At 41.0% G+C, this 27,059-nt stretch overlaps 2 protein-coding genes across 2 annotated transcripts in view; one reads left to right on the top strand and one right to left on the bottom strand.

Moving 5' to 3' along the window:
* The window catches only part of IPPK (inositol-pentakisphosphate 2-kinase), a 40,674-nt gene extending 17,857 nt beyond the window's left edge, over positions 1 to 22,817 (top strand). The window contains exons 4-13 of the mRNA XM_066616800.1: positions 2,769 to 2,835; positions 6,410 to 6,522; positions 7,074 to 7,163; positions 8,214 to 8,272; positions 8,961 to 9,033; positions 13,942 to 14,221; positions 14,949 to 15,099; positions 17,600 to 17,702; positions 18,392 to 18,471; positions 19,558 to 22,817. Of these exons, the coding sequence (XP_066472897.1) occupies positions 2,769 to 2,835; positions 6,410 to 6,522; positions 7,074 to 7,163; positions 8,214 to 8,272; positions 8,961 to 9,033; positions 13,942 to 14,221; positions 14,949 to 15,099; positions 17,600 to 17,702; positions 18,392 to 18,471; positions 19,558 to 19,783 (1,242 nt within the window). The 3' untranslated portion in view covers positions 19,784 to 22,817. The remainder of the gene's footprint in view (positions 1 to 2,768; positions 2,836 to 6,409; positions 6,523 to 7,073; positions 7,164 to 8,213; positions 8,273 to 8,960; positions 9,034 to 13,941; positions 14,222 to 14,948; positions 15,100 to 17,599; positions 17,703 to 18,391; positions 18,472 to 19,557) is intronic.
* The window catches only part of CENPP (centromere protein P), a 207,088-nt gene continuing 202,487 nt past the window's right edge, over positions 22,459 to 27,059 (bottom strand). Inside the window, exons 7-9 of the mRNA XM_066616801.1 lie at positions 25,382 to 25,461; positions 24,298 to 24,389; positions 22,459 to 22,964 (exon numbers count right to left, since the gene is read on the bottom strand). Coding sequence (XP_066472898.1) covers positions 22,846 to 22,964; positions 24,298 to 24,389; positions 25,382 to 25,461 — 291 coding nt within the window. The 3' untranslated portion in view covers positions 22,459 to 22,845. The remainder of the gene's footprint in view (positions 22,965 to 24,297; positions 24,390 to 25,381; positions 25,462 to 27,059) is intronic.

The raw sequence follows: 27,059 nt of genomic DNA on the forward strand, positions 1-27,059 counted from the left end.
TATCCCTGAGTAATGGGTTGGTTTAGATGACCATCAAGGTACCTTCCCACTCAAACACTCTATGATCCTATTTCTTCTGCAGTGTGGATCACTCTGTAATGTTGTAAGAAGAGAGAAGATGGTATATGAGGATTTCATTTCATATGTTAATATAAGGTTGGACATCCCTTTTCCAAAGTGTTTGGGACCAGATGCGTTTTGATTATCGGATTTTTCAGTATTTTGGAATACTTGCATATATATAATGAGAGATCTTGGTGATGGGGCCCAGGTCTGAATACAAAGTTCATTTATATTTCATATACCCTTTATACACATAACCTGAAGGTATTTCATACAATATTTTCAAATAATTTTGTGCATGAAACAGTTTGTGATTTTATTTCTTCAGGCAAAAAAGTAAAAAAAAAAAAAAGTCATGTTGGCACTAGAACAAGTTCCATATTTTGGAATACCCTGTATTTTGGAATTCCGGACAAGGGATGCCCAACCTGTAATAAAATTCCATTTTGGTTAAAATATTTGCTACCCTTCCTTTACATGCAAAATTGCAATTATAAGTACTAAGGTTTCCAGGTAAGTTTTGCCATCTGTTGCCCACATATGAATCAAACACAAACGGGCAACAATAACTTGAGTATCGTGAGGGTAATGTTTATGCTGGCAATCTCCTTTTAATTTAGTGGAAAGCAAATGTTATCAATGTTGCTTCTTCAAGCTAGGAGTAGAACAATAGAACTTCCTTCCTCAGTTGTCTTGTCTTTCAGCTGGAATGTTTATTTTTAATTACTCATAACTTTGTTGCTTGAATCTGATGATAATCTTACCAAAGAGAACTTTTTTTTCAATTGCATGTTCTGAACCGAAGTCATACAAATGCTTAGGATGAGGAAGAAAACGCAGCTTAGGAAAGAAGTGATCCCATAGTTCACAGCGCTAGATGGGATGTGCTGTAGATGTCTAAGTGGTTAGTATAGAGCAGCTGTTTCCAGACTTCTTGAGATGTGGAGCACATTTCAGGAGAGAAACTTGTCATGGAACGCTATTGTTGCCCTTAGCCAAAAATGCACATACGTGCCTTTGGCATGTTTTTGCTAACTGTATTTTTCAAGTTTGATATTGTATTGTGTAGCAAAAGCATGCATTAAAAAAAATCTACATAGCTTAAACTTTGATTTAAATTTATTTTTCTCATTGAATGTAATTAAAAATAGTAACTTTAAATATTGTTTTCTCGCAACATCAATTTTACACGTTTCTTTGGCATAAGAGTGACAATATTTTTACCTAGCTCCTACATGGGTAACATAAGAACAGCCCCACTGGATCAGACCATAGGCCCATCCAGTCCAGCTTCCTGTATCTCGCAGCGGCCCACCAAACGCCCCAGGGAGCACACCAGATAACAGAGACCTGCATCCTGGTGCCCTCCCTTGCATCTGGCATTCTGACACAGTCCGTTTCTAAAATCAGGAGGTTGCACATACACATCATGGCTTGTAACTCGTAATGGATTTCTCCTCCAGAAACTTGTCCAATCCCCTTTCAAAGGCATCCAGGCCAGATGCCATCACCACATCCTGTGGCAAGGAGTTCCACAGACCAACCACACGCTGAGTAAAGAAATATTTTCTTTTGTCTGTTCTAACTCTCCCAACACTCAATTTTAGTGAATGTCCCCTGGTTCTGGTGTAATATGAGAGTGTCAAGATCATCTCTCTATCCACTCTGTCCATTCCCTGCATAATTTTGTATGTCTCGATCATGTCCCCCCTCAGGCGCCTCTTTTCTAGGCTGAAGAGGCCCAAACACCATAGCCTTTCCTCATAAGGAAGGTGCCCCAGCCCAGTAATCATCTTAGTCGCTCTCTTTTGCACCTTTTCCATTTCCACTATGTCATTTTTGAGATGCGGCGACCAGAACTGACTAGAATGGGTACTAAACTGAATGACAGCAGTATTGCCAATGAAAGGTATTTTTAAGCATTTCAGCATGCTAACATTTCAAATGAAATAAAAATTGATGTTTGTTTTCTCCAAATTCAGAGAAATAAGGAACTTAACAATATAAATGAAAAACAATAACAAAAAACATAAAAGCGAAACATTTGAAAACTAATTCAAAGCAGGTAAATCCACAAGATGTTACCCACATAGATAAGGCATTTAAAGATTATGTTTAGATCAATATTTATTTGACCTTTATTTTATATCTTGTCACATTTATTTATTTTCTTTCCAATCTCCTTGTGGGGTACTTGGAGATGCTTCGCTGAGCACCTTTGGGAAACCCTAGTATAGAGCAGTGATTTTCAACTTTTTTCATTTCACTTAAGAGCGAAAGTTGTCAAGGCACACCATCAGTTTTTTAACAACTGATAAGGCACATGGCATTGCTGGTGGGGGGCTCACATTCTCCAGTGGCTCTACTAACAAATGACCGTTCCCCAAATTCCAGTGGCACACCAATGCACAGCACACTGGTTGAAAATTGATAGTATAGAGCATCAAGAATGTGGCATAACCAGCATTTCTCACTGTTCCGAAGTTTCGTCAGGAGAGCAGTGTCAAGCAAGATAGCACACCACAACTGACTCTCCATTTGAAGCTCCACTTCTATTACTGACTTGCTTTTTTTACCTCATCCAAAGGGTTCTCAAGTGGGGCTGTTTAATATCGAGGCTCTTTGGTTCTGAAACTGTGCTTCTGTGTTTGTTGTAATTTCTTGTGTAAAATTCTTTTTGCTGTCTTTTTTCTTTTTTTTTAAAGGAGGTTGTACAACTATCTTTGGATTTTGTAAAGCAGCTTTGTTTAAAGATCCAGTCAGAGAGGCCAGGTAAGGAATTCAAGGCTATATCAGTATTTGGATAAAATATTGTTGCTTGATTGATTGAATTCTGAAATCAATATCTGTTGTATCTGGGGCAAGTAAGAATGGCTCAGTGTCTTGTCCTCCTGGGAAGGAACTGCAGGGCTGGGTGGGAGGAACGCTTGCTGGCTTTCACAATGGAGTTCTGTCTTAAACAGCACTCTGTTTGGCAAGATGTGTCCTGAGCTTGCGGAACTTCTTGCTTTTCCCATCTGAAACCCCATTTGCTTTTCAAATGGGGGCTACCTACGTGATTGTCATTTTGTTTGTTGAGCCCAAGGATTTTGTGTTGAAGTGTAGTCATGTGGTTTGAAAAACTTCTGTAATGTATGTGGGGTTATTCAGGAATACTTCCTCTCTTTATGAGTACACAAATTAGGGGTTTTGTTTGTCTCTACTGACTTGTTTTGTTGCAACTCCTGCTTTTGGCTGTTCTTTATATGTTTTGTTGTATCTTAATCTGATGTCATGTTGCTTTGGGAGCATTTCACTGAGCAGTGGCCAAACATTTTAATGTTCATTGAGGTAGGTGCTGCCTTCAGTTACCTCTAGTTGCAGAAGCATTCCAGGCCAAGTAATGCCTCTCTAAATGATCATTTGAACACATTGCTATTTGTGTTGCAGTTGGGAACACCTCATTTTTTAGTACATGAATCAGAAATAATGCTGGATTCCCATTTTCTAGGAAAGGTGGATCATTTTTTAACTTACTATTACATGTGCTACTAGTACTTCATTTGCTGAGGGAGAATGTTAATTTGTGTGTGTGTGCATGTGTGTGCACCCCCACACACATCTAATTCTTAGGAAAGCAAGGAAGCCTGGATTATTCTGATGTCTTATGTCACCAGGATGTTAAATAATAGAATTGCTCTGTCAGAATAAACTTGTCCTAAATTAAACTTGCCCTCATTAATGATTAAAAAAAAATTGTAGCACAATGGCTTGTTTGTTGGCTAAAGCTGGCTCATTTTGTGTTTGAATGCAAAAGATTGGAAAGCAGAAAGCAATCTTCTTAATATCTGAATGTTGGGTCACTCTGTCCTGGCTAAATTTCAGACCCTGTGATTAATGGTTCCAAATTTGTATGTGCATTAATTTCAGTTGGATTAGATTAAGCAGTGTTTTTGACACGGGTAAAGTCATCTGTTAGGTACAGTAGGTACTTCTCTACAGTATAGCACAAACATTCTTATGTCTATGAAACAGGTTGGTAACTGATATTCCTTCTTGGAATACTTCACCCATCCACATACAGATTTACTTCCACATTATTCTTCAGGGCCCAAAATAAATTTAGAACTTCATTTTATCAAGAAATACTCAGAGCCATTATATGTAGTAGTTTTTGCAGCAAGGATCACTGCCAAGATGCCAGTAAGCGTACCCATAATTGTACTAAATCAAATCCTGTAACTTGGAAACCTTTGTCCAACGAATGTTCAAACTAGGCATGTTGAATGTAATAAAAAAACTGTGACTAAAAAATGACTTCAGTTTTTATAAATATACTTAGCTGTACTTCTTTTGGTGTTTCTGCAGTATTTGGACAAGGGACATAACTTTCTTTTATTTGCCTCCTGTAGTGAGTTGCATTGATGATTTATGGTGATACTGAGAATATATTGTTTGAACACATTTGATAGCTAACTCCACTGCCTGCCTTCCTGTCTCGTGGTGTAGTGGAAGAACGATGGGTTTCAGCATGGGGAAGGTTGAAATCAAATCCTTTACAGCCGTACGTCTTGTTGGATAACTATTGGAATCACAGCTTGATCTACCCAAAAGGAATGTTGTGAGACTGCTATGGAAGGCTGAACTTGACACTATGCAGCAGATCTTACTCTGGAAACCAAAGTAGCCAAATAATTAAAAAGCAGTAGAGCGTGGGTGACATTTGGAAGGGAGGAACAGTACTTAAAACCTTTGCCTGTATGTGTGTATTTGTTTTGTGGCTATCTCCAGAACTATTTCTCATCCCTATCCTAACCTTCGCTGGCACAGGCAGGCCAACTGGCCTGTGCTATATCCAGCGCAGTTTAGGAGGTGAAAGGAGCACAACTTGGAGTGAGGGGACTTATGTACCCCGAGTAATGGCTCAGCCACCTCAGTGGGGCTTGTCAGATCATGAAATTACCGGTGCAGATCCGAGCAGCCCAGTGTAATGCTGGGCTGCTTAGGAGGGGAGTTAGGATCTGGCCTAAGTAATGGAGGACTGGTCGCACCCCTGCCTGCACATGACATGAAGAACAAGAGGGGCTTTGGTGGGACGGTGGTGAGGTTGTGCTAAGGATCAAGCTTACCAGTCTGTTTGTGAGTCATACTGCATTGCAGGTCTTGTGGTGTGAACATGACAAGACCATAATGACAAGACCTCTTGTTGCAAAACAGGTTGTAAAAAGGTAGAAAGGGCCCTGAAGCAAGCCCAGGGGGTAGGCAATGGCTGTAGTGGGCTATAGGAATGGAAGCAGGGCATAAGAGCCAGAGGTGCTTTCCAGCTCATGCCGGCGCAGAAGTTTTTGTTTGTGCTTGGGGGGAGGAAAAGGGAGCAGAGTTTACTGACGTAGGATGCTGGCTTGACACAGTGGTCCTTGGATAGGGATGGCTTAACACAACACCAGTGGGTTGAATGAATGAATGCAAGCAGTTGCAGCAAGGCAGAGAGATGAGTGAGGAATGAAAGACATGAGGGTTTAGTGACCCAGCTTTTTACACTGTTTTCTTCCATCATGTGTTATGGGTTCTTTTGTGGGGTGAGCTCATTGTGGACTGTTCTTTTGTGACTGGATGATTTATCTCTGGTCTTAAATGGGCCCTTCTGTTGCTTTTGTACCTTGCAGAGGATGTGGTAGCTATCTCGGGAGACCTGTTCCTTCATTAGCATGGCTCCTTGACTGAATTGGCTGTGAACTTGGAGAGAACAGCTCGGGTTGAGGATCCTTCCCTTGTTGCGGCAACTGCTTTAAGTTAGGAAGTTCCTAGGAAGTGGCTTTTGTTCAGTGAATTAGATGTGCTGTGCAAGCAAAGTGCGGGCATTCATGGTGTTTGGAATAGGAGTGGGGTGGGGGAGTTCATTGCTCTGACAATCAAAAGTGTGGCTTTCCTCGTGGCCTGTGGGATTGGAGATCTTTTGCCATCAGTCCGGTTTCAGTCATATTACTGGCCTGTTGTGCTCTTGTAGCAGGCATCCAGCACCGTGTGTGTGTTTGTGCATGCTTCCTGAGCTCAAAATAAATTTTTTTTACAAAGCCTTTGTAGGAAACACTGACTAGACTGAAATGTGTTTAGTAATCTGCATTGTGGATTTTCAGGTGTTCTTTTTTGTGGAGTGGGGTGTCTGTGAGTGAAGGAGCGGCAGTTGTAAATGTATCTCCTTTATGAAGAAGGAACAATGATGGTTTTTCTGAACTCATGAAGACTTCTTTTTCTGGAAAAGTCTGATCAAATGTAAAGACCACCTTCTGGTAAAACTGTGGTAGTCAATGACTCTATGTATTTTATTTACTGTCCATAGCACCAAAATGTTACTGTTTCTCCACAGAATCTCGCTGTGATAAAGACATGGATGTGCTTAGTGGCTATGCCATGTGCCTTCCAAACCTTACCCGGTTACATTTTGTTGAACATCGACCAATACTTTGTGTGGAAATTAAGGTAAGTTGCATGCCAGAAAGGTTTTTGAAAACATTATCCAAACATTATTCATTTCTGCCCAACGTCGTAATGTATACCTCTGGGCCGGTTAGAAATGGGTTAAGTGTGATCCTTGAAACAGCTGCATTACTGTTGAACCTGCTCTGCTTCTTTGATCTGATTTGCTGATTAAATTGTCAAATGGGAAATTGGATCTCTTAAAAATATTGGATCCAATTTTAAAAGGCACGTTAATGTATCTATTGGGTGGATGAGCTGGAAGGGTCAATTTTAAAAAAATCATTGTGTATTCATTACATTGATTTTGAATTTGCTTTTATTTGTGGTACTTTGTGTGTTGTATTGGCTGCTTGGGGATTTCTGGATTGAAAAGCAGAATTTAAATTATATAAATAATCCAACACGAGAACAGAAATGGAACTTGTGTGTTACAGGGAACAAGAATAAAATGCAAATGTCTGCTCATCTCAATGTTTTAGTAGGTCATATTAGACATTTTTCTGTGCTTCCTTCTAAATACAAAAATATTTATTCAGTGTTTGTTTCTGCAGCCCAAATGTGGGTTCCTCCCTTTCTCCAACCATGTTTCGCAGGAGATAAAACGCATAGTGTGTCGTTACTGCATGCACCAACATTTAAAGGTAATGCTGTGTCCACTGGGTCCTTTTTCTTTTTGTTAGCTGGATATCTGTGATAAAATTAGAATTGCAGTCTACCAATCAGTTGCTTAAGAACTATTGATTTAGCTTCCCGCTTGCTTTAGTGAAAGATCCTTCAAGGAGCTTGACATTTGCAGGTGAACTGTTTTTTTTGGTTCCCAGTATGCCTTATTTGAGAAATTTTTTCCTATGATTTTGTTAGCCCTTAAATGCCACACTTGCAAAAATGAAAAAAATGAAAAACTCCTGGAAATGTACGTGCCTGAGTCAGACGCTAAATAATGGTGTAGTACTACATGAGTGAGTCTAAGGGATCTGTGTATACTTCTCCCTCTCTCTCATGTGCAAGAAAGGAGAGCAAAAGAACAAATCACATTTCTGCCTGGCATACAAACTTTCAAAGTGTGATTTTGTAATAACTAGAGTTGGAACAAGCTGTATTTTAGAGTTACTTCTGAACTTGGCCACGTGCTCGTGTAAAAAGAAATACTGTAGTTTTCTTCTCGCCTATATATTTCTCCAGTCTGAAGTATTTGCGACTAATTGAGGAGACACATGCTGTCTACAAACCCATGCACAATTTTGGTAGATCTTTACGCAACAGAGGCAGCCCATTCCTTTTTAGATATGTGGTGGTCTCTGCACTTAAATGCTGATGTTTAAAAAAACACTCACCTGTCAATTGCAGTGGAACAGAAGGAGAAATACTAAGGAAACAAAGGAGAAGCCAATGGCATTGAAATAGCATGGCTGGATTTATACCATATGCACCTATAATGGCTGGCATCAGTGGTAGGCAACTGGCCAGGCTGGCCCCTGAGCCCTTGGCACTAGTGGTAGGGCCTAATGTACCATCGTGGGGCAGGTGGGGAGCACTCTGGAAGTCCAGTGCAGGGCTTTACTGCAAGGTGTCAGCTGCCTTATAGATTCTGGAAATGGTAAGAGTTGGTCATAGACATGTTCTGCAAATAAGTGAATAAAGATGTTCACCTGAGATGTTCACCTGACAGTATACGTTTTCTGCTTTAACAGGTAGCAAAAGGAAAATGGAAACGATTAAGTAAATATTGTCCGCTAGATCTCTTCTCAGGGTAAGACTACCTTTTCCTCTGAACTACCTTCTAATCTACTCCTCCTCCAAATTGGACTGTGTTGGGATGCAAGGCTTCTACTCCCATTTTATCCTACAAATCTGTGGGACTTCCAAGAAAAGACTGCTCTAAAGTCACCCTGGATGAATGAAGATGTGAACCCAGATCTCCCCAATCCAAACCTTCCACTCAGTGACACTGTGACTTTTTTGGGAGTGCTTATATATATTTATTGTTTTCAGCGTTAAATTTGTTCTGTTTTACTCCTACTTTCATAACCCTTCATATTTACTTCTTCCATTTGAAGATCTCTGTAGCGCTAGAAGTGTGATTGGTGCTATGTAAAAGCCAAGGACTCTAAAATACCTGGAATCTTCTGTATGCTAGTCAAACTATAGTTGGACAATAGGTTCTGACAAGGATAGGGAAAGGGGCACATAATGAGGCTCAGAAAATGCTTTGTTTGTACAGGTCATGTGTCCCTTCAGAAGGCTTGAAGGGACACAGAAGAGAAGACTCTTTAGAGGTGCAAGAGACTGATCCACTTGGTAGAGACTTGGTAGTAGGCGTGGAGGGGCTAGGGCTAGTAAAAATAGAAACTTAGGTCTAAGTAGGGAGCTTAGATCTGAAGTAGCAAGAATATGTGAACATTTGTTTCTCCAGTTGAAATGTTCTCTTTCCCTCTTAGAAATAAACAGCGAATGCACTTTGCCTTGAGAAGCCTATTGCAAGAGTCACAGAATAACTTAAAAATATTTAAGGTAAGACTTTGTGGGAAATTGCAGGCTAATTTAGTTTTCCTCCCTGTGTCTGATGCTCCTTTCTCCCCTTCTGCTGGTGTGTTGAACTGGGCAGCAGCTCTTGGCTTCTGGGTGACCAGTTGCTGATCCTCCAGGTTTTTGGTGTGTATATTTTTATACATATTGGCTGCATTTTATTGCTGCTAGAAATGGGTCTGTTTCATTCTTTGAATGTGTCCTTGGTGTGAAATTACAAGGATAGTAGAGCGGCAAATCTGAAAAAAATTATATACAAGAAAAATAATGCAATGGAAGAAATGTAAACTTGTATAGAAGTGTCCAAAATTTAATAATGCTCTTCAAATCTTTGTAAATACATGTGGTTCCATTTTTTAAGTGAATTCCACAGATAACCTTCTTTTAATCCTGTATTAGTCAAAATAACATTTGGATAAGTCAACAGGATCTGGCAGTCGCCCGTCTCTCCTTCAAAACAGGTGTGTGATGTACATAAGAAATGGTTTTCCCATTCGATTTCTAGGATCGAATCGTGTTAATACCAAAGTAGTACTGATGTAGTGGATGAATGAACCCTAGCTCATGGCTGATAGACTTTGGCTTAAAAAATGAACATCCTGCACCAACGATAACTAGATTTCCGATCCTGTAAGAATCAGGCAATTTAAGGAATTGTATAATTTAATGGCCCTGTTCTATTTTGTATAATTTATGATCTAGTCCTCTTTGGAAGACACTGATGTTGCATGGATGCTGGCATGACACTGATCATATTCTAAACCCACCCTGGCAACTCCACACTGACAGTGCACCGACTGACAGTGACACAACCCCCCCTGCCGCCACTAGGAATGAATAACACAGGCACAACCATTGACCATCCACAGAACATGACACAAGAATGCTAACAGAACCCCCTCCTCTTACAGGATTTACAGTAGCATCAGTAGCAAAGGGAGACAAAAGCAGAGAACAGCTAGGAACCCTTGAACCCAGAGTTCAAGGCTCCTTGTCCCACACCACATGCAGAGAATATGTTTTAACAGAGCAGATGAAGGGTAGAAGGATAATGCCCTTGGAAGAGAGCAGCTGTGCACAAATCTCTTTGTGCACGAACAAATGCACAAATCTCTTTGTGGCAAGGGTCTGAGACCCTGAGGGTCTATCTGCCAACTAGAAGGAGCCATTTTGCTAAGGAAGGGACTGGGACAAGTCACAAGGGGAACCTTGACAACATTTGGGCAAAGCAGAATGCTGGTGACTCACTGTGCAAAGGCATAGGCTTGGAACCAGGCAGTTTCAAGCCAGCCAAGGGACTTGCCATTGTCAGCAACGCACCCACATCAGCCACTCTCCAAAGCTGTTCACTAACCACCCGGTCACAGAAAGAGATGAGCAAAGAGCCTTCTCATCTGGCACTTAATACCTTTCAGCACCACAAACAGGCTGGGAAGCTGTAGCACATGGACATATCGGAGAGCACTGTGTGGGCCAGTCATTGGGCTGACATGATAGAGGCTGCCTATTGCAGTGGGCTGGTCATGTAGCCACATTCTCACATACCCCGTGTCCTTTGTTGCATTGCTGGCACCTGTTAGCATGGCAGTATAGTATCTCCCATCTCTTTGTTACTACCCACCATATACTATGGCAGCAGATCACTGAGCAGCAGCTGGGTTCACACTGGTCACTTCAGGAAGAAGTAGGCTTCTTCCTTTTTATCTGCATGGTGTCTTTGCCTGTGAGGAATCGGGGGAAGCACAGAGAGAGAGAAACAGGGACTTACCAGCACCAGTCACACCTGTTCTCTGGATTGAGATGTATATTTGGTGTTTGTGAGGGAGAGTGGTGCCCCCAGAGTTTTTAAGGGAAAAATTGGTGAGCAGGCAAAGGTTTTAAGTACCGTTTCTCCCTTCTAATTCGCACCCAACCCCTGCTGCTTTTCAACTGTTTGGCTACTTGGGTTTCTAGAGTTAGATCTGCTACTTGGCATCAAATTCAGCCTTCAGTGACGGTCTTGCAGCATTAATGTTGGGTGGATCAAGCTGCGATTTCCATAATCATCTAGCACAGCGGCTTTTGCCACGAGGCTGCTACAGGACCAGAGCAGACAGGCAGCAGCCCTGCACGCGGGGACGCGGCTGCTTTGAGCCTCATGCACAGCAGAAGAAAAAGGAGCAGGCAGCCAGCGAAGGGGCTGGTCATGGCTGCTTTGCACCTCCTGCTGTCTCTTGCCCCTGCTCCTGGGCAAGACGAAGGCTGCAACCTGATCTCAGTTTGCCTGGGAGTGAGGCCCATTGACTATTATGGGGCTTACTTCTGAGTAGACATGCCTAGGATTGAGTATTACGTCCATGTTGCCTCCTCTGCATCCTGACTGGGCGACCAGGGAAGCTTGGAGGAGGTCCCGGCGGGCAGAGTGAGTGAGAATGAGGGAGCCAGGAGCAGGCAAGCAGGCATGAAGTGAGTGAGTCTGCTGAAACCAGCAGCCTAAGAGCTGGCTGGCTAAAAGGGTCATGGAAAGTCCCTTTTCCATGCCACAGTTTGCCTGCAACTCCCCAAAGCGACCCTCCCTGTGTTGCCTTCTGCCTTTTAGGGGAAGGGCATTGGGCCACAATTCTCTCCATACTTACCTGGGAGTAAGTCCCATTGACTAGAATGGGTTTCACTTCTGAGTAGACACGCCTGAGTAGGCTCTGAGGCTGCAATCCTATCCACACTTTCCTGGGAGTAAGCCCCATTAAGAACATAAGAACAACCCCATAGGCCCATCTGGTCCAGCTTCTTGTATCTCACAGTGGCCCACCAAATGCCCCAGGGAGCACACCAGATAACAGGAGACCTGCATCCTTGTGCCCTCCCTTGCATCTGGCGTTCTGACATAGCCCATTTCTAAAATCAGGAGGTTGCACATACACATCATGGCTTGTAACCCATAATGGATTTTTCCTCCAGAAACTGGTCCAATCCCCTTTTAAAGGTGTCCAGGCCAGATGCCATCACCACATCCTGTGGCAGGGAGTTCCACAGACAGACCACATGCTGAGTAAAGAAATATTTTCTTTTGTCTGTCCTAACCCTCCCAACACTCAATTTTAGTGGATGTCCCCTGGTTCTGGTGTTATGTGAGAGTGTAAAGAGCATCTCTCTATCCACTTTATCCTTCCCATGCATAATTTTGTATGTCTCAATCATGTCCCCCCTCAGGCGTCTCTTTTCTAGGCTGAGGAGGCCCAAACGCCATAGCCTTTCCTCATAAGGAAGGTGCCCCAGCCCATTTTAGTAATCATTTCAGTCGCTCTCTTTTGCACCTTTTCCATTTCCACTATGTCCCTTTTGAGATGTGGCAATCAGAACTGGATGCAATACTCCAAGTGTGGCCTTACCATCAATTTGTACAACGGCATTATAATATTAGCCGTTTTGTTCTCAATACCTTTTCTAATGATCCCAAGCTTAGAACTGGCCTTCTTCACTGCCGCCGCACATTGGGTCGACAGTTTCATCGAGCTGTCCACCACCACCCCAAGATCTCTCTCCTGATCTGTCACGGGCAGCTCAGAACCCATTAGCCTATATGTGAAGTTTTGATTTTTTGCCCCAATGTGCATGACTTTACACTTATTTACATTGAAACGCACCTGCCATTTTGTTGCCCATTCTGCCAGTTTGGAGAGATCCTTCTGGAGCTCCTCACAATCACTTCTGGTCTTCACCACTCGGAAAAGTTTGGTGTCGTCTGCAAACTTAGCCACCTCACTGCTCACCCCATCTCCAGGTCATTTATGAAGAGGTTGAAAAGCACCAGTCCCAGGACAGATCCTTGGGACACACCGCTTTTCACTTTTCTCCATTTGAAAATTGCCTATTGACACCCACTCTCTGTTTCCTGGTCTTCAACCAGTTCTCAATCCATGATCTGCCCTCTAATTCCCTGACTGGAGTTTTTTCTGTACCTTTGGTGAGGGACCGTGTTCAACACCTTCTGAAAGTCCAGGTATATAATGTCCGTGGGTTCTTCCGCATCCATATGCCTGTTGACCTTTTCAAAGAATTCTATAAGGTTTGTGAAGCAAGACTTACCCTTACAGAAGCCATGCTGATTTTCTCAGCAAGGCTTGTTCGTCTATGTGTTTTGAGGTTCTATCTTTGATGAGGCATTCCACCATCTTACCCCGGCTATAATGGGGCTTACTTCTGAGTAGACATGCCTAGGATTGGGCTTTTGGTCGCACTTTTTTTTTCTTAAATACAGGAGCAGGCAATTGGCACTTCTCCCCACCCCACTCCCTCCCACAGGCACATTGCCCCCCAAATCTCATAATTGCAGTCAGGACCTCTCTTACTGTCCCTCCCTACACTCGTACCCACCTTCCAAAGGTTCAGAATCACTTGCTTCAAGTTCTCTCCCCCCCACTCCAGCTGAATCCTGTAGTTGTTTCACTCCTGTCTCTTTATTGCCCCTCACTGCACAGCTCTCCACTATGTGCTCAATCTGACCTCTTTGCCAGCACTTTATCGCATAACACTTTGATAACTTTTCATCCTTTCCAGAATCACATATACTTTCCTCACCAAGCTTCTTGTGAGTTTCTTTGTCATGTAATAATATAATTGTATTAATTATATTAACAATTATAATGTAGTGATTTAATGAAAGTAAAAAACTGGTAGTGTGCCTTGACAATTGTAGTGCCTTGTTGGTGTGCCGTGAACTGAAAAGGTTGAAAATGGCTGATCTAGCAAGATGCACAGCTGTGCAAGATTTGATCCTCAGTTTTCCCCATGTTGTAACCCAGCATTCTTACACTGTAAGATGGGAAGGCAGGCAATGGAGCTACTCCATCAAATGTACTCATTCAATATATTCTGGGTGTTAGAGGCGTGACTTCTGTTTTCTTCCTGTTACAGAATGGTGAACTAATTTATGGCTGTAAAGATAATGAGGACTCTCTCTCTGACTTGAACGAACTTGCTCATCAGCTGAAACCTTTCTTCTTTCCTGCAAATGGCCTTGTCAGCGGGCCCCACTGTACACGGACGATTCTGAAAGAATTAATCCATGTCATAACAATGACTCTGTTGAGTAGCACAGATGCCTGCAAAGCGGGTGATATGAAAACCATTCCTTCCTCCCAAGGGAGGAGTTACTGTGAAGCCAGTGCTTTCAGCAAAGAGCTAGTAAGAAATGGTAAGCATTTTCTGGCTTTTCATTGGTGTGGTAGGAGAACTGGCTTGGGTGCATGCTTGCTGCTTCCATCTTTTTCTGCATTTGCCGTGCACAGGCATTCCAGTGCAGAAAACTAGTTTTTGGCATCCTGCAGCAAGCCCAACTGGAGTTCTTTGATTTCTCTTGGTGGCACTATAACAATAACTGTAGCTCTGAAAGGAACAATCTCCAAATGAAAATTGTGCCTATAAAACACTTTGTTTTAAAATTGGATTATCAAAAATACCTTTGCAAAGCAAACTTGGTGCACGTCACATTTTTCTGAAGAATATTTATCGATTGTCTTCCTGAATGGATGTTTCCTTTAAGGGAAAAAAATCAGATATTTTCCAAACTGACAAATTATATTTTTCCCTAAAACAGACTTCTGCAAATATTCAGCGTGTTAGGATATGGTATATTTGGATTAAAAATATTTCTGTATGTCCTCTGATATAAAGCACCTTGGATATAAACCAGTAAAAGGCCTGGTTATTCTGCCGCTTTGGAAACTTCCTTTCAAAATAGCTTGGAACCCAGTGCCTCAAGTGCTTTGAGGTGCTTGCTTGCCTGTACAACAAGGGAGCCAGTCTGGGTTCAGTTTAAAATGTAGAAATGGAACTTGTCTAGTTTCTGTCCCAGCAGGTTTCCTTTTCTGTTTGTCATCAGAGAGCTTTGCGCCTGTCTTGAAATTTTGCTTTCCTTTCAGGTAAAAATAAAATGGAGGCTTCGGGTTTGCCAAAAGGATGTCTTCTCTACAAAACACTTCAGGCTCAGATGCTGGACATGTTGGATATTGAGGGTGTTTACCCTTTGCACAACCGAGTAGAGCAATACTTGGAAGAGTTTCCCAATGAGAGGTAAGATCTCATGAGGTCTGGTTTTCGACCGCGTGTGTATATTGGGTACAGACTTAGTCTTAGTGAAGCTGGTGACCAACTTAGACCCTTGCTGCTGAAGTCCTCATCCTTAATCCCCCTCCCCACCCTGCTCCCAGCCTGTGCCATGGAAGAGTCCTAAGCAGCGGGCTTGGGATTTCACATTTCCTCTCTCACTATGGGAGGAGTGATCAACCAAACTGAGGAGATGCTGTGCTGGACCACCGCATTCCTCTGATCCTGTGTTTGAGAGGATGGTGATATCCTCCTGAGGATGAAGTATTGTATGAACATGCTTTGAATTGGTTTTAGGTCAGGTGAATGGTCTGTAGCATTATTACTTGTGTGTTGCTCCAGAACTGCAGAAGTCAGCTGTTGCTCACTGACCCAAATGCTTCTCCATCAGTATTTCTGACAGTTGATACAGTAGCCTATTTCATTAAATAACCTGCATCTCAAAGTCACTAGCCCTTGCTATGCAGAAAATAGGAAGTTGGCAGCTGTCAGTACAAAATTGTCTTTTTGTTTTCATATACTTCACTTTCCCTGAGAACATGCTTGCTACTCTGTATCAGAGTGGATATGATAGGATCTGTTGCATGCCATCACTGCCAGATCCATCTCTCCTGCAGCCTCCAGCCTCCTTTCTTCCCCCTTCCTGCTAATCCTGCCTTCCATGCTGTCATACCTGCTACAGTGGATGGCTAGCACAGTGACATGTACAAGAAAGCTCTGGCCTTCCTGTTGAGCACGTGCTGCCAAAGTGCACTTTACAGCTATTGTACTGCAGCTGGCAGAACAGTAGTTCCACCAGCAGACCAGCCCAGTAGGATTGGGCTGCCCACTCAGCCCTCTTTTCCATTTTCTTTTTTTGTGTGATTGTTCTGTTAAGTAAGAAACACTAATGCTGTCCTTTGTTCCTTGTATATTAGAGACCAGCACTTCCTTGGACACATATTCTATGTTTTATTTTGTTCCCAAGCCATTATTCTTTCCACTGAATGCTTTACCCTTTTTAGGAGCCAAAAGTTAAAGCAGGGGTTCCCAAAGTGTGCATCATGATGCCTTAAGGCAGTGGGTTCCAAACTGTGATCTAAGGCTCCCTGGGGAGCCATGGAATCCTCATGGAAAAACCCACTGCCCTATGCAGTGAATAGGATTGTAGCCCTAATGGGGAACTGCAGCCAATGGCCCAGTAGGTCAAGGGAGCTGCCAGTTGAATAAGTTTGGGGACCAAGTACTGTTGGCATCTTAACCAATGAACAACATTTGTAGGCCATTTCAGTGTAGTCATGCTAGGATTTTACACACAGAAGCCTTTGTACTGGTAAGGAGCTGGTTAGGGAAAGATTTAAATGTGCTAGAATTATGGCTCATTCCTGGAATGGAGAAGAAGTGGTAGGTTTCTGAAGAGTTGAGACGAATGAATTGGAGTGAAACAGGAGAGGTGCAAAGACAAAAATTGCTCAAAATGCCAAATCTGCATGCCCTGAGCTTGAGGAAGATGTGTCTTCCAGGTCTGGACTATGAAGAACGTTTCTGTCTAATAGTGATCAGAAGTTGCTAAACAAATACTGAGAAACTTCCAGTGGTCAACTTCAGTAATGCTAGAATGAAGTCTTTCCCCATTCCCAGGGGTATTTTGTGTTTATATTTAATAAATTCTCCTGATTTAAGTTTTTTAATAATGGATTGGATTATAAGGATCCCTGGTAGAAATTGCAGGGATTTCTGCATTTTTGTTTACCAACCCACATGTTGAGACCTGTGAATTAATTCAATTCAGTGAAGATTACATTTTTGCCCACTGTAAATGTACCTGTTACTCCATAGAACTGCTTATGCATGTGTGTGATCTGGCAGGAGAAGAAACTGATTACCTCATCACAGACTTCAGTATCAAGTGGACCAGCAATTGCTCCAGTCAGTGAGAAAAAACCTAGCTAGTCATTCTCTCTTGAAGATCACAGTTTTCTGAAGATTCAAGATTGATTTGTTCATTGCAAAGTGTTTTTCATAATTCCAATATGTGATAAGGATCAAATGTGTGCACCTGTTGGCTGGACAGAAATGGGTTAAATAAAAATGGGCATTTTATGTGTGTATTTATCTCTCATTTAAAAAATTAGCAGTATGGATTGTTTTCACTTGACAAATAAGGTTCTTGGTAATGGAAATGGCAAGCTGAAGCACAATTATGCCAAATATTGAAGGCTTAAATTTTGTTCTTAATTGGCTTATTTTATATTGGTGCTTTCTGCGATGAAAACTAAATCATGACCACTAGAGGGTGCAACAAACATACTTGTAAAAACTACATGTGTCTTGAGCAACTGTGTTTGGCAAGGAAACTGAAAACAGTTTGTGTAGTTATTTAATGTCCATGAGAATAGAATACAAGACAGTGTAATACTAAATAGTTTTGAGACTTTGGATTTTCTAGAACTGGATCTGTTCTCTAAAACCCGTTTTGTCTTTCTAGGAGTCTGTTGCAAATAGATGGCCCATACAATGAATCGTTCTATGAGAAGTTATTGGATCTGTCAGCTGAGGATGATGGAACAGTAGCATATGCATTGACAAAGGTACTGATTTTTAACAGGTTCAGTTTGGAAGGCATTCACAGGAATCCGAAAAGCTGGTCATTGTCCTCTTGCAGCACTACCAACTGCTAATGGCACCTCTTGAAAAAAGTGCTGTTGGATGAGCACTGAGCTCAGTTCTGCTCTGTATGTTTTTTTTTTTAAATGTGTCTGCTCAAGTGCTAGGAGCAGTGGATTGTTCTGCAACAGACTTTCGCTAGCCTGGTGTTGTGGGCTGTAGCACATGGGGCAGAGAAACAGAGCTGGTGTCCAAATATATTCAGTTGAATGCTGCTTCTGTGAAGTAAACATCCCTATGGATGTGTGGCCTACTTCTTTATTACATCACTGTGTCATCTGATAACAGCATTAGTAAAATGTTTACAATGTTTATAGGTCAAATGTCCATCTCTGCGCATAATTATGCACATAATTATGCACATAATTATGCAGAGGAATTGTTTGCATAATTCATGTTACACATGAGTACAATTGAGCAGTGGCCAGCAGCCACTTCTGATACCACATCAGCGAACAAATGTTGGAGCAGTTGTGAAAAATGACTGACCCTTGCAAGAGTATGTAATTGTGCACTCTGCAGAAATAGCTGCAGCTTCACATGTGTAAATTGGCCATGGGTTTGTTCCTTCTTGCCATTGTCAGTTAAGATTAATGTTCTGATTTTGTTCCAGGTGCAGCAGTATAGAGTTGCAATGACGGCAAAGGATTGTTCTATCATGATTGCCCTTTCACCCTGTCTACAGGATGAATGGTAAAAAAATCTGATGATGTAATATAGGTTTTCAGATGGAAAAGACAAACTGTTTTGCAATTTTCCCAAAAGGAAGAGTGGGTGGTCTCTGGCCTCCTCAGAATGATGAATGTACAACACTTAATACTACTTAGGTTCACAGTTTATTTTTTGGCAAGGAAATTGCAGCTCAAGAGGTCCTGTTCAAATAAAAGCAAGCAAAGGTGATGCTGCATATAGTGTTAGCTTTTTTTATGTACTGTCAATGGCATAGTGAGAAGTAGGATGTTATCCATATGTGCTCTTTTCTGACAGCTGTTGGCCAGGCTAGCCATATCCTTCTATGCTTGAGGAAAATTGAGATAAATTTTCTTGCTCTTCCTCTTTTGATAATCATCAGTTATTGACAAGCATCATGTTTGTCCTGCTCTTGGCAAGGTGGGAAAATTCTAAATCAGAACAGCTCTAGGCGCCTTAACATAGAACAGACCTGTACTGTTGCCTTAAAGATGTAAAATTAAGCAGTCACTTTGGTTAAGCGAATGACAATCTTCGGAATGAGCATCTCTGAACATCTCATGGGGCCAGAGCTGAAGTTGTCCAAGTTCATGCTACATGTATGCCTATCCAGATCTGTTTTCATTCACATTTAGGATATAAATTGTTTTTGCAGAAGGGAGTGACACTACCTTTCTGTATTCCTCCTTTGTGTTGTAGGTTACGGAATACAATTTGGGGAAAATGGTTGCTGGCAGCTTTTAAGATGAACAGATGGCTAAGCTCTCAAGTGGAGTTCATTGGTGGTATAACAATTTAGGGAGGCTTGGCATAACTGAAGGGGAAACGAGTAGGAAAAGGCTTGACATGATCAACTAAATCTCTTGTGCCACTTACTGGTCTAGAAATGCTGTATTTTACTTAAGACAGTTATTTGAAAAAAGGCAACATCAGCTGAAGTTTGGTCTCTGATTAGGTAATGGGTAGACGTTTCAATCATAGCAGCTGAACAGTAAAAGTACACCGATGTCAGGTTTTTTTGTGGGGGCAGGAAGCAAGAAATGCTATGTGCTTTACACAACTTTGATATTCTTATATTTTGACTTGCAGTTCGGAACAGAGGCCAATCGTTCGAACTTCTAAGTCAAGATTCACATCTTCAGTCTCTGTACTGGACCTAGACCTTAAGCCATATGAAAGCATTCACCATCAGTACAAACTGGATGGGAAGATAGTCAACTACTATTTGAAGACTACACAGGCCAAAGATGATGCCGTTATGTCAACCCTCCTTAAAGAAAATGAGGACTGCACCCTAGTTCTTCATAAAATGTAACTGGCGCAATTGTTGAATAAGGGAGGGGAAGGATTAAGTTATGTTCGTTTTTCATTGTTTCAGTTGCCTTTCAGAAACACAGAATACCACTCTGGCCACCTTTCAACATATAACCTTGAAGGAATGTATTCAATGTAACAGACCTGTGCCATACCTTACTAGTCAACTGGATCTGTTTTGAATCAAGTGACTACTATGAAGCATAGAAGATAATTTTTTGTACTTAATTCTTCAGGGCAGGGAGCGAGAGTTCCTGGGAGGTGTGCTGATGCAACTCTGTGAAGAGCCAAATGTGAATTGCTGAGTAGCTCTTCCTCAAAATAAACAGCTAAAATGAACATTCACTTTAAAATTGCATTCTTGAGCTGTTAGACTAATGTAAACTGCAACCTAGGCAGTATCTTATTAGCAGAAATACTTTTCAGAGGCTTGTGAAAAAATTCAACTTCCATTTCTTGAAGTGGTAGTGTGGAGGCCAGTCTTGACAGTGATTTTGAATAATGCAAATAACCTTAAAACAAGGGAAATCTATTTAAGGACAGGGAGAAACACAGCTGTCGTCTAGCTACTTGGAGTAAAGTTGTCAAAACAAATAGCTTGCTTTACACAGTAAGTGCTGCTGTTAGAATCCTGCTGAATAAATAAAATGGCAAAGTAATTTGCAATACTAGCAAAATTATATTTTCTGCAATTCTTAATTCCATATAAAATAGTTATACTTGCGCCTCACTGCTGTGCAGATACCATCCAGTACAGCAAGCTAGTCTGAGACCTTTAATGTAGCGGAGACGGTGACCTTTTGAAGTTAAATACTGGCTTTGAATTTTCCTGAGTGGTAAAGTTTTTTGTTCTACCCACACTTTCCTTAGAACATACTTTCCTCTAGCCACTAAAAGCCTGCTACTCATCTTTCCAGGGCATGGGAAAATATTATCTTGGTAGTAATTGAGATATTCCAGTGAATGTATTGGGACTCTTGCCCATCAGTAAATAGGCATTTCTTATCTCCAGCAAGCAGCATTTTCTCTAGAAGTGCCTTTGCATGATTGGCTATATTTTATATATAAAAATAGGAACACAATAAAAACATGCCTCAGATTTTGAAGAGTGGAGGGCTCCTCTGCCTTCTGTACTGTACAATGGTAGTATGGTTTGAGTTGTGGTGATGTAGAACAGTTATAGTGATTGAGCTTCTGAAAAAATATCTCTGGAAATGCATGTCAGGATTTACAGAAGACGCTTTTACGGAGTGTCTATCTGGAGAGAAGGTGCAGTATACAAATATACCTTTTCAGAAGCGGGTGAGGGCCTCTTGGTAGGATCTGTGAAAAACCTCAGAATAAAGCTGCTTCAGCTAGATCAGGAACATTGCAAAATGAACACGTGTTTAAATTCAAACATTTAACATCATATTCTGATGTTTGTATCATCAGTGGTCTGATTTACTTGGCTGTTTTAAAGCATCTGTAAGAATCTACATTGATACTCTCGATGTAACAATTAAGCTGCTATGGTAATGTTAAATGTGACAGTAATTTTTCAAGATGAGGTCATTTTAACATTGTTCTCATGAATAATACAACGAAATATTTATTTTGTGAGTGTTTCTAGCCTCCTCCTCATTAATCCTTACAACTGGTCAGAGAGGCTGTAGACTCGAGTAAACCTGTCATGCCTAACTGTTGGTTATATCACTAACTGTGAAAGTGGCTGTGGTATCTGATATCTTCAGCTGATAAGACCGTAGGCTGAACTGTACAACATGTGATTTAGACTGTGTGTGTGTATATGTTTGCTTAAATAGCAGTGGGCCAAATGGAACTGCAGGGCAGAGGTATTTAGCCTGCTCCCCTTGTGCCATGGTCCTGATGAGAATGCCCCCCTCTTTGTGGTAAATAGCAGCTGGGGACATTTTTGTCAAAATCAGAGTAGGAGGGGAAAGGCCAAATACCTGTCTTGATTCTGACTTGAATTCCTCCAGAGAAGGACTGTTCAGACTTAACACATATGCATACATGGCGAAACTACACATTGAATGTAATGTGCATGTTGGCCCTGAAACACTTCTGCAAGACAGCTATTCTTGGAGTTGCCTTAGTAATAAGCAAAATACGGATGTGTAAATGTAGCACTGTGCAGCTGGCTTTGTGTTCCAGATAAAAATTCTAGCTAACAAGAATTTGGTCTTGGGAGTTAAGCAAGTTGAAATTCTATTTTTAAGGTGGACATAAGCTTGAGGACTGAGCAGCTGCCTTTGAAAACAAAGCTGACTTTATGCAATTGTTGCAGCACTTTGACAAGAGCACTGAGAATTCTGATGTTAACTACTTGTGTTTCAGAATTTCATAAAAATAAGCTGAACTTAGCAGAACTGAGCCTAGAAAGCAAAAACAGTAATAAATATCTGGGACAAGTTTTATGTGGGTCACAGTGCTTCGGAGTGGCTATTTTTCTAGAGGCAATTCTCCTGGGAATAATAAAAAAAAATCAACAATCCTGTATTTTGTTAAATGTAACTTTTGTTTTCCAATTTCACTGTATGTTAAAATCACAATTCTGTTTTATGGAAGAGGTATGAAACATTATTTTGCCTTCAATCACAGGTTGTGGGAAAGGAAGTAGTTGTGCTACTGTATTAACTTTTTAAAGAACACAAAACCTTAAACTTGATTTTATTGAACTTGAGCTTTTCAGTGTCACTGTCTTTAAAAAAAAAAAATCACTGTTACATATATAGCTGTGAACCGAAACTGCCACTTTTTATAGACTTGAATTTATCAGGCTGATGTTAAGAGGTTCCAGGAAATGCTATAGAAAGGAAAAACCACTTTGGTACATTGATTCAGCAAGTTAAAATTTTAAAATGAAATTCACTCTACTTGTATCTATTTTATTTGGCATTTTGTATTTAAATGGCTGTATTTATTTGTCATGACAATTTATATATGTGCCATAATTGTACAGATAGCATGTTTTATGGGTATGGTTTCTAAATGGAAAATAACTTAATGTTTCTATTCAATAAAAGTATAGATGCATAACTTTAACTTTCTTTGTAGTACTCATTTGCCCATGCAAAGTGACTTGATCAGGGTTTCAATGGAGTCTTGTATCCCAAGCACCTGCAACAAGCTTCTGAAGCAGTTTGGAGCATCTGATGCAAAATTCTTGGCTTCCAGATCTGTAAGATGGAAAGTTGAGAGTCAGACTCATTTCAAATATAACAGCTTGCATCAGTCCTGAAGAAGTTGCCTGTAAGGTCCAGTGGCAGTACAGGTCCAGCCTACTTATGCACGTATTTGACTCAACACAAATGGCCCCTGCAAATGAGAAGGAATGTGCTGATCCCTGGAGATGCACCCCTTTAAAATCAGTTGAAAAACTGAACAGTCCTTTAACAATAGCCTCCTTAATGAGAGAGAGGGGGGGCAGCTGGCTGACAATCCATCAATCCTTCTCTCTCCAGGGGCCCCTCCCTGCCCCCTGAGCACATTTGCATTGGTGAAGGGAGGGGCTGAGTGAAGCGGTTGGAGGAGGACTGATTGATGGATTGTCTTCTTAATTACTCTTAAAGGTCAGCAAGGCTGTTTTTAAATCACCTGAGCAAAGAAACTTTGTTTTTTAAATTGATTTGCTATAGTGCATTTTTTTTTTGCCATCCACCTTGAGTGCTTGGAAGGGAACCCATGCAAATAAATAGCCTAAGCCTGTATTTAGAACTTCTAGTTGTGTGAAAAGAAAAGGTAAAATAAGTTAGTAATATATAAAACTGCATGCTCTTTCTACTTCTGTCATTTCTTTAAAAAAGTTTATTTGCCACAATCTATCTTTATGATAATATAAATTACCACTTAAGTATATCTCTATCCTAAGTTTGCAGTTGAAGGGGAGAGATCTGTAGTTTCCATAGAGGTGACTGTGTGTGCTGTTTAAAAACCACTAAATAGGGGTTACTTAACCTGTTGAAAATTGATTATGCTACTGTGTATACCAGCATTTCTCTGGAATGCTCGGATGAAATATCATCTAATAAAGTAGGATTATTACTTTATTAAATGATTTTTTCAGCAGAGCATTCCAGAGAAATGCTGGTATACACAGTAGCATAATCAATATTCAACAGGTTAAGTGGGAACAGTTTAAGTGGGAATACAGGACTCCATCTTATCAACACCTTTCCTTTACCAAGACACCCATATGTCACAAAAAATTTTTTTTGTGTGTGAGAAGAGTGTCTCAAGCATGGCCCTAGCATGGTATGAAGGCATGATACTATAGTTAGCTCGAGCTAAGTAGGTCTGTTTAGTGCCTGGGTGATCACTTGGGAACGCCATGTAAGTTGCCTTGTGTTCCATGATGGAAGGAAGATGGGATTCAGATGAGATTCCTTGCAGTGAAGTGATTGGCCAACTTAGTTATGCCTATCCTTTGACCTAAAAACTGATAAAATAGTGATTTTATGCTAACATGACATACTTGTCACTTAAAATGAGGAACCACCTGTTTATATATACCTGCCATTGGTATCTTGCTCAGGAGATCCAAGATTGGCATAACTTTTCCTTCTTTGTCAACGCATATCTTCCAAACAATCATTAGCTCAAATCTATAAAAGGCAATGAACATTCAAGGTCAGAGGTAAAGCAGCACCCTGCATGAGGTAAGCAGGCCAGAATGTAAAGTGATTTAATTTGTATTAAAATGTGTATGTTTGCTGCTTTTCAACTAAAAGGCCCCAAAGGGGGCTGATGGCAATATAGCAAAACAAAAAAGTAGACTAAAGTAGCAACAAAAGAATTATATGTAAGATATGAGCATCAATAACCATCAATGTAAGGGAGCAGTTATTCAATATTAGAACCCCACAGAAATGAGAAGGTATTTGGCCTGTTTATCATTTTTTAAAAGTAGTAGGCAGGCAGGCCTCCTAAGGGAGGGAGTTCCAAAGCCTGGGTAGCATAACTGAAAAGGCCTTCCCCAGGTGTACACCAACTTCACCTTAGACAGTGGTAGGACAGTATCTCTATTAACATTGTTTCAGCAGACAAGTGTAAGGGACAATAAATTGCGTTAGAATAGTTTGTGCTCCTGAAGAGTTACAGTCTAGTTTCTCTCTAGTTCATGACAATTGTAGTATAATTTGTCAAGATATGAATTCACAGACATGACCAGAACAGGACATAAAGTGCACTAAAGGTCATTCCAACAGTGTCTAATCAAGCTGAAAGTGCAAAGTCATGCTGAGTCATCAAAAGCTGATGCAATACAATGCACTACAATGATATAATGTTAAACTCGATTGGCTAACTAAAATAAAGGTAAAGGTGGAGGAGCAGGATGTGTTTTTTTTCTTCACTGCTCTTTACCATTTGAACTGAACTGCATTGCTGAGAGACTGCTGTAGACTTTTTTGCTGCTGTACATATTAGTAAACAGATTTGGTGGTGGAAGCTACTGTGTCTGTGTTTTTCCTTCACTGCAAGGACCAATGACCTGGAGTGCTGGAATTTCTTCCTTATCTGCACACTCTGACATAATTCCCCCTATGGTGTGTTACTAGAGACTTGTTTGTATCAATAAGTGTCAAAATTGCCTTACCCAGGAAGTTTAGTGTTCCTTAAGATCATGTAATCTCCAGATAGTCCTTCAGGAAGTACCACAACGTCAGGATACTTTCTCTGTTAGGAGTAAGAGCAATACAGTACATGATTTGTAAAGGAAGAATTAAGATTCTGCAAAACTATGCTTGTCATGACAAAAGACCTATAAAGCAGTGTCCATGGTTGTCTTGCCCTGGAGGAACAGAAATTGGATGCCATTCACAGCAATTTGGGCATCACAGAATGAACTCTTTAGCTCTTGGGATTAGTGACCTAATGTATATAATAATCACCTGCCACCTGACTGTAGTTTTATAGAGGCTTAAAGGACACATTTTAGGGCAAACCTGTAGGCCAAGTACTGCACTGAGAAAATTCAAAACACCTAATTTTTTCACCTGCTGTTAGGTGAATGTAAGGACTGCTGTAGCTCAGGGAACAGGAATGAAAGAAGGCCTGTGTTGGTAGCACTGCAGTACTTCTCTGCCTAGATTTAAAGGTGCATGGAAGACTAGCTGGATGGTAGGGCTCATTTTCACATAACCTCAATCCTGATTGTGAATATGGCACGGAATCGGAGAATGTTTATTTTCCATGCTGTTTTCCCATCTAAAATGCTTCTGGAAAGATGTTATGGGGCCCTAATGGTGCTATTTCCAGCAGTCTGTAGGGGAAAAATGAGGGGGCAACAGACTAAGTGGCTAAGTGAGAAATGAAGCTATAGTGACTTGTGAAAATGGGAGGGGACCGAAGTGGGGATGTCAATCCATGCTGCATAGAGAGCAGAAGCAGACCTGTAAGCAGGGAGAGTGTTGTAGTGGGTTAACATAGAGAGGATTCTGTAGTAGTAAAGAGCGAGTATTAGGGGGTGCAAACATAGAATGGGTTTTAAAAAGTTAACTGTTGGCAAAAATATTTACTGTGGTGCAGCAGCCTCCTTCAGTTAGCAAAAATAACTTTCAGAGTTGCTTTAAGAGGCAATTCTACCTCTAGCTTTCAAGGAAATAGCTGTGCCCCATAGCAGAACAGACATGAGTACAGCTGTTCCACTTCTGTGGAAAAGCTACAGCATGATAAAGTACTTAAACTCTGTTCAGATCAAAGGCAAGTGAGGTACTGTGAGAAAAGGTGAGAACGTTTCTATGACATGCTCAAGAGACCAATGATTTTGTAAGATGTATCTACATCTGACATTTAGAAATGGCTACCATGCTCTTAGTATTGTGGTTTGAGATTTTAAAAAATGCTGTTAGGTAATGTAGAATTCTGGGTCAATAATATGGAGTTTTGTTGCTGGATACTGAATGAACAAGAAAAACAAAAAATCTTGGCCTACACCTAATGGAAGAAGAGCTTTCTTCTTGCATTAAAAGCAGATACAGGGGGGTTTGAATGGTGTCTTACTGTGAGAAAAGTAAGAAGAATGTATCAGGCAAAACAAAAATTTTACTAGCTTGCCCTTGGGAAAGTCAATTCATTCCAGTGTGCATCTAGCTTCCTGACTTGTCTGCTCAGTAGTATCCTTTGTAGAACCTAAAAACAGCTTCTTGCATGCTCCTGAGTTTAAAAGATGATTTGGTTGTTTGATGCAAGAGGTACTTAAATGAGAAACAGCTGCTGATATGCAGGCTTTAAGTACTATTTACATATCTTTTATGCTAGAATCCCCTCCAAAT

The sequence above is a fragment of the Tiliqua scincoides genome, chromosome 2 (genome assembly GCF_035046505.1).
Source record: "Tiliqua scincoides isolate rTilSci1 chromosome 2, rTilSci1.hap2, whole genome shotgun sequence".
NCBI classification, from domain to species: Eukaryota; Metazoa; Chordata; class Lepidosauria; order Squamata; family Scincidae; genus Tiliqua; species Tiliqua scincoides.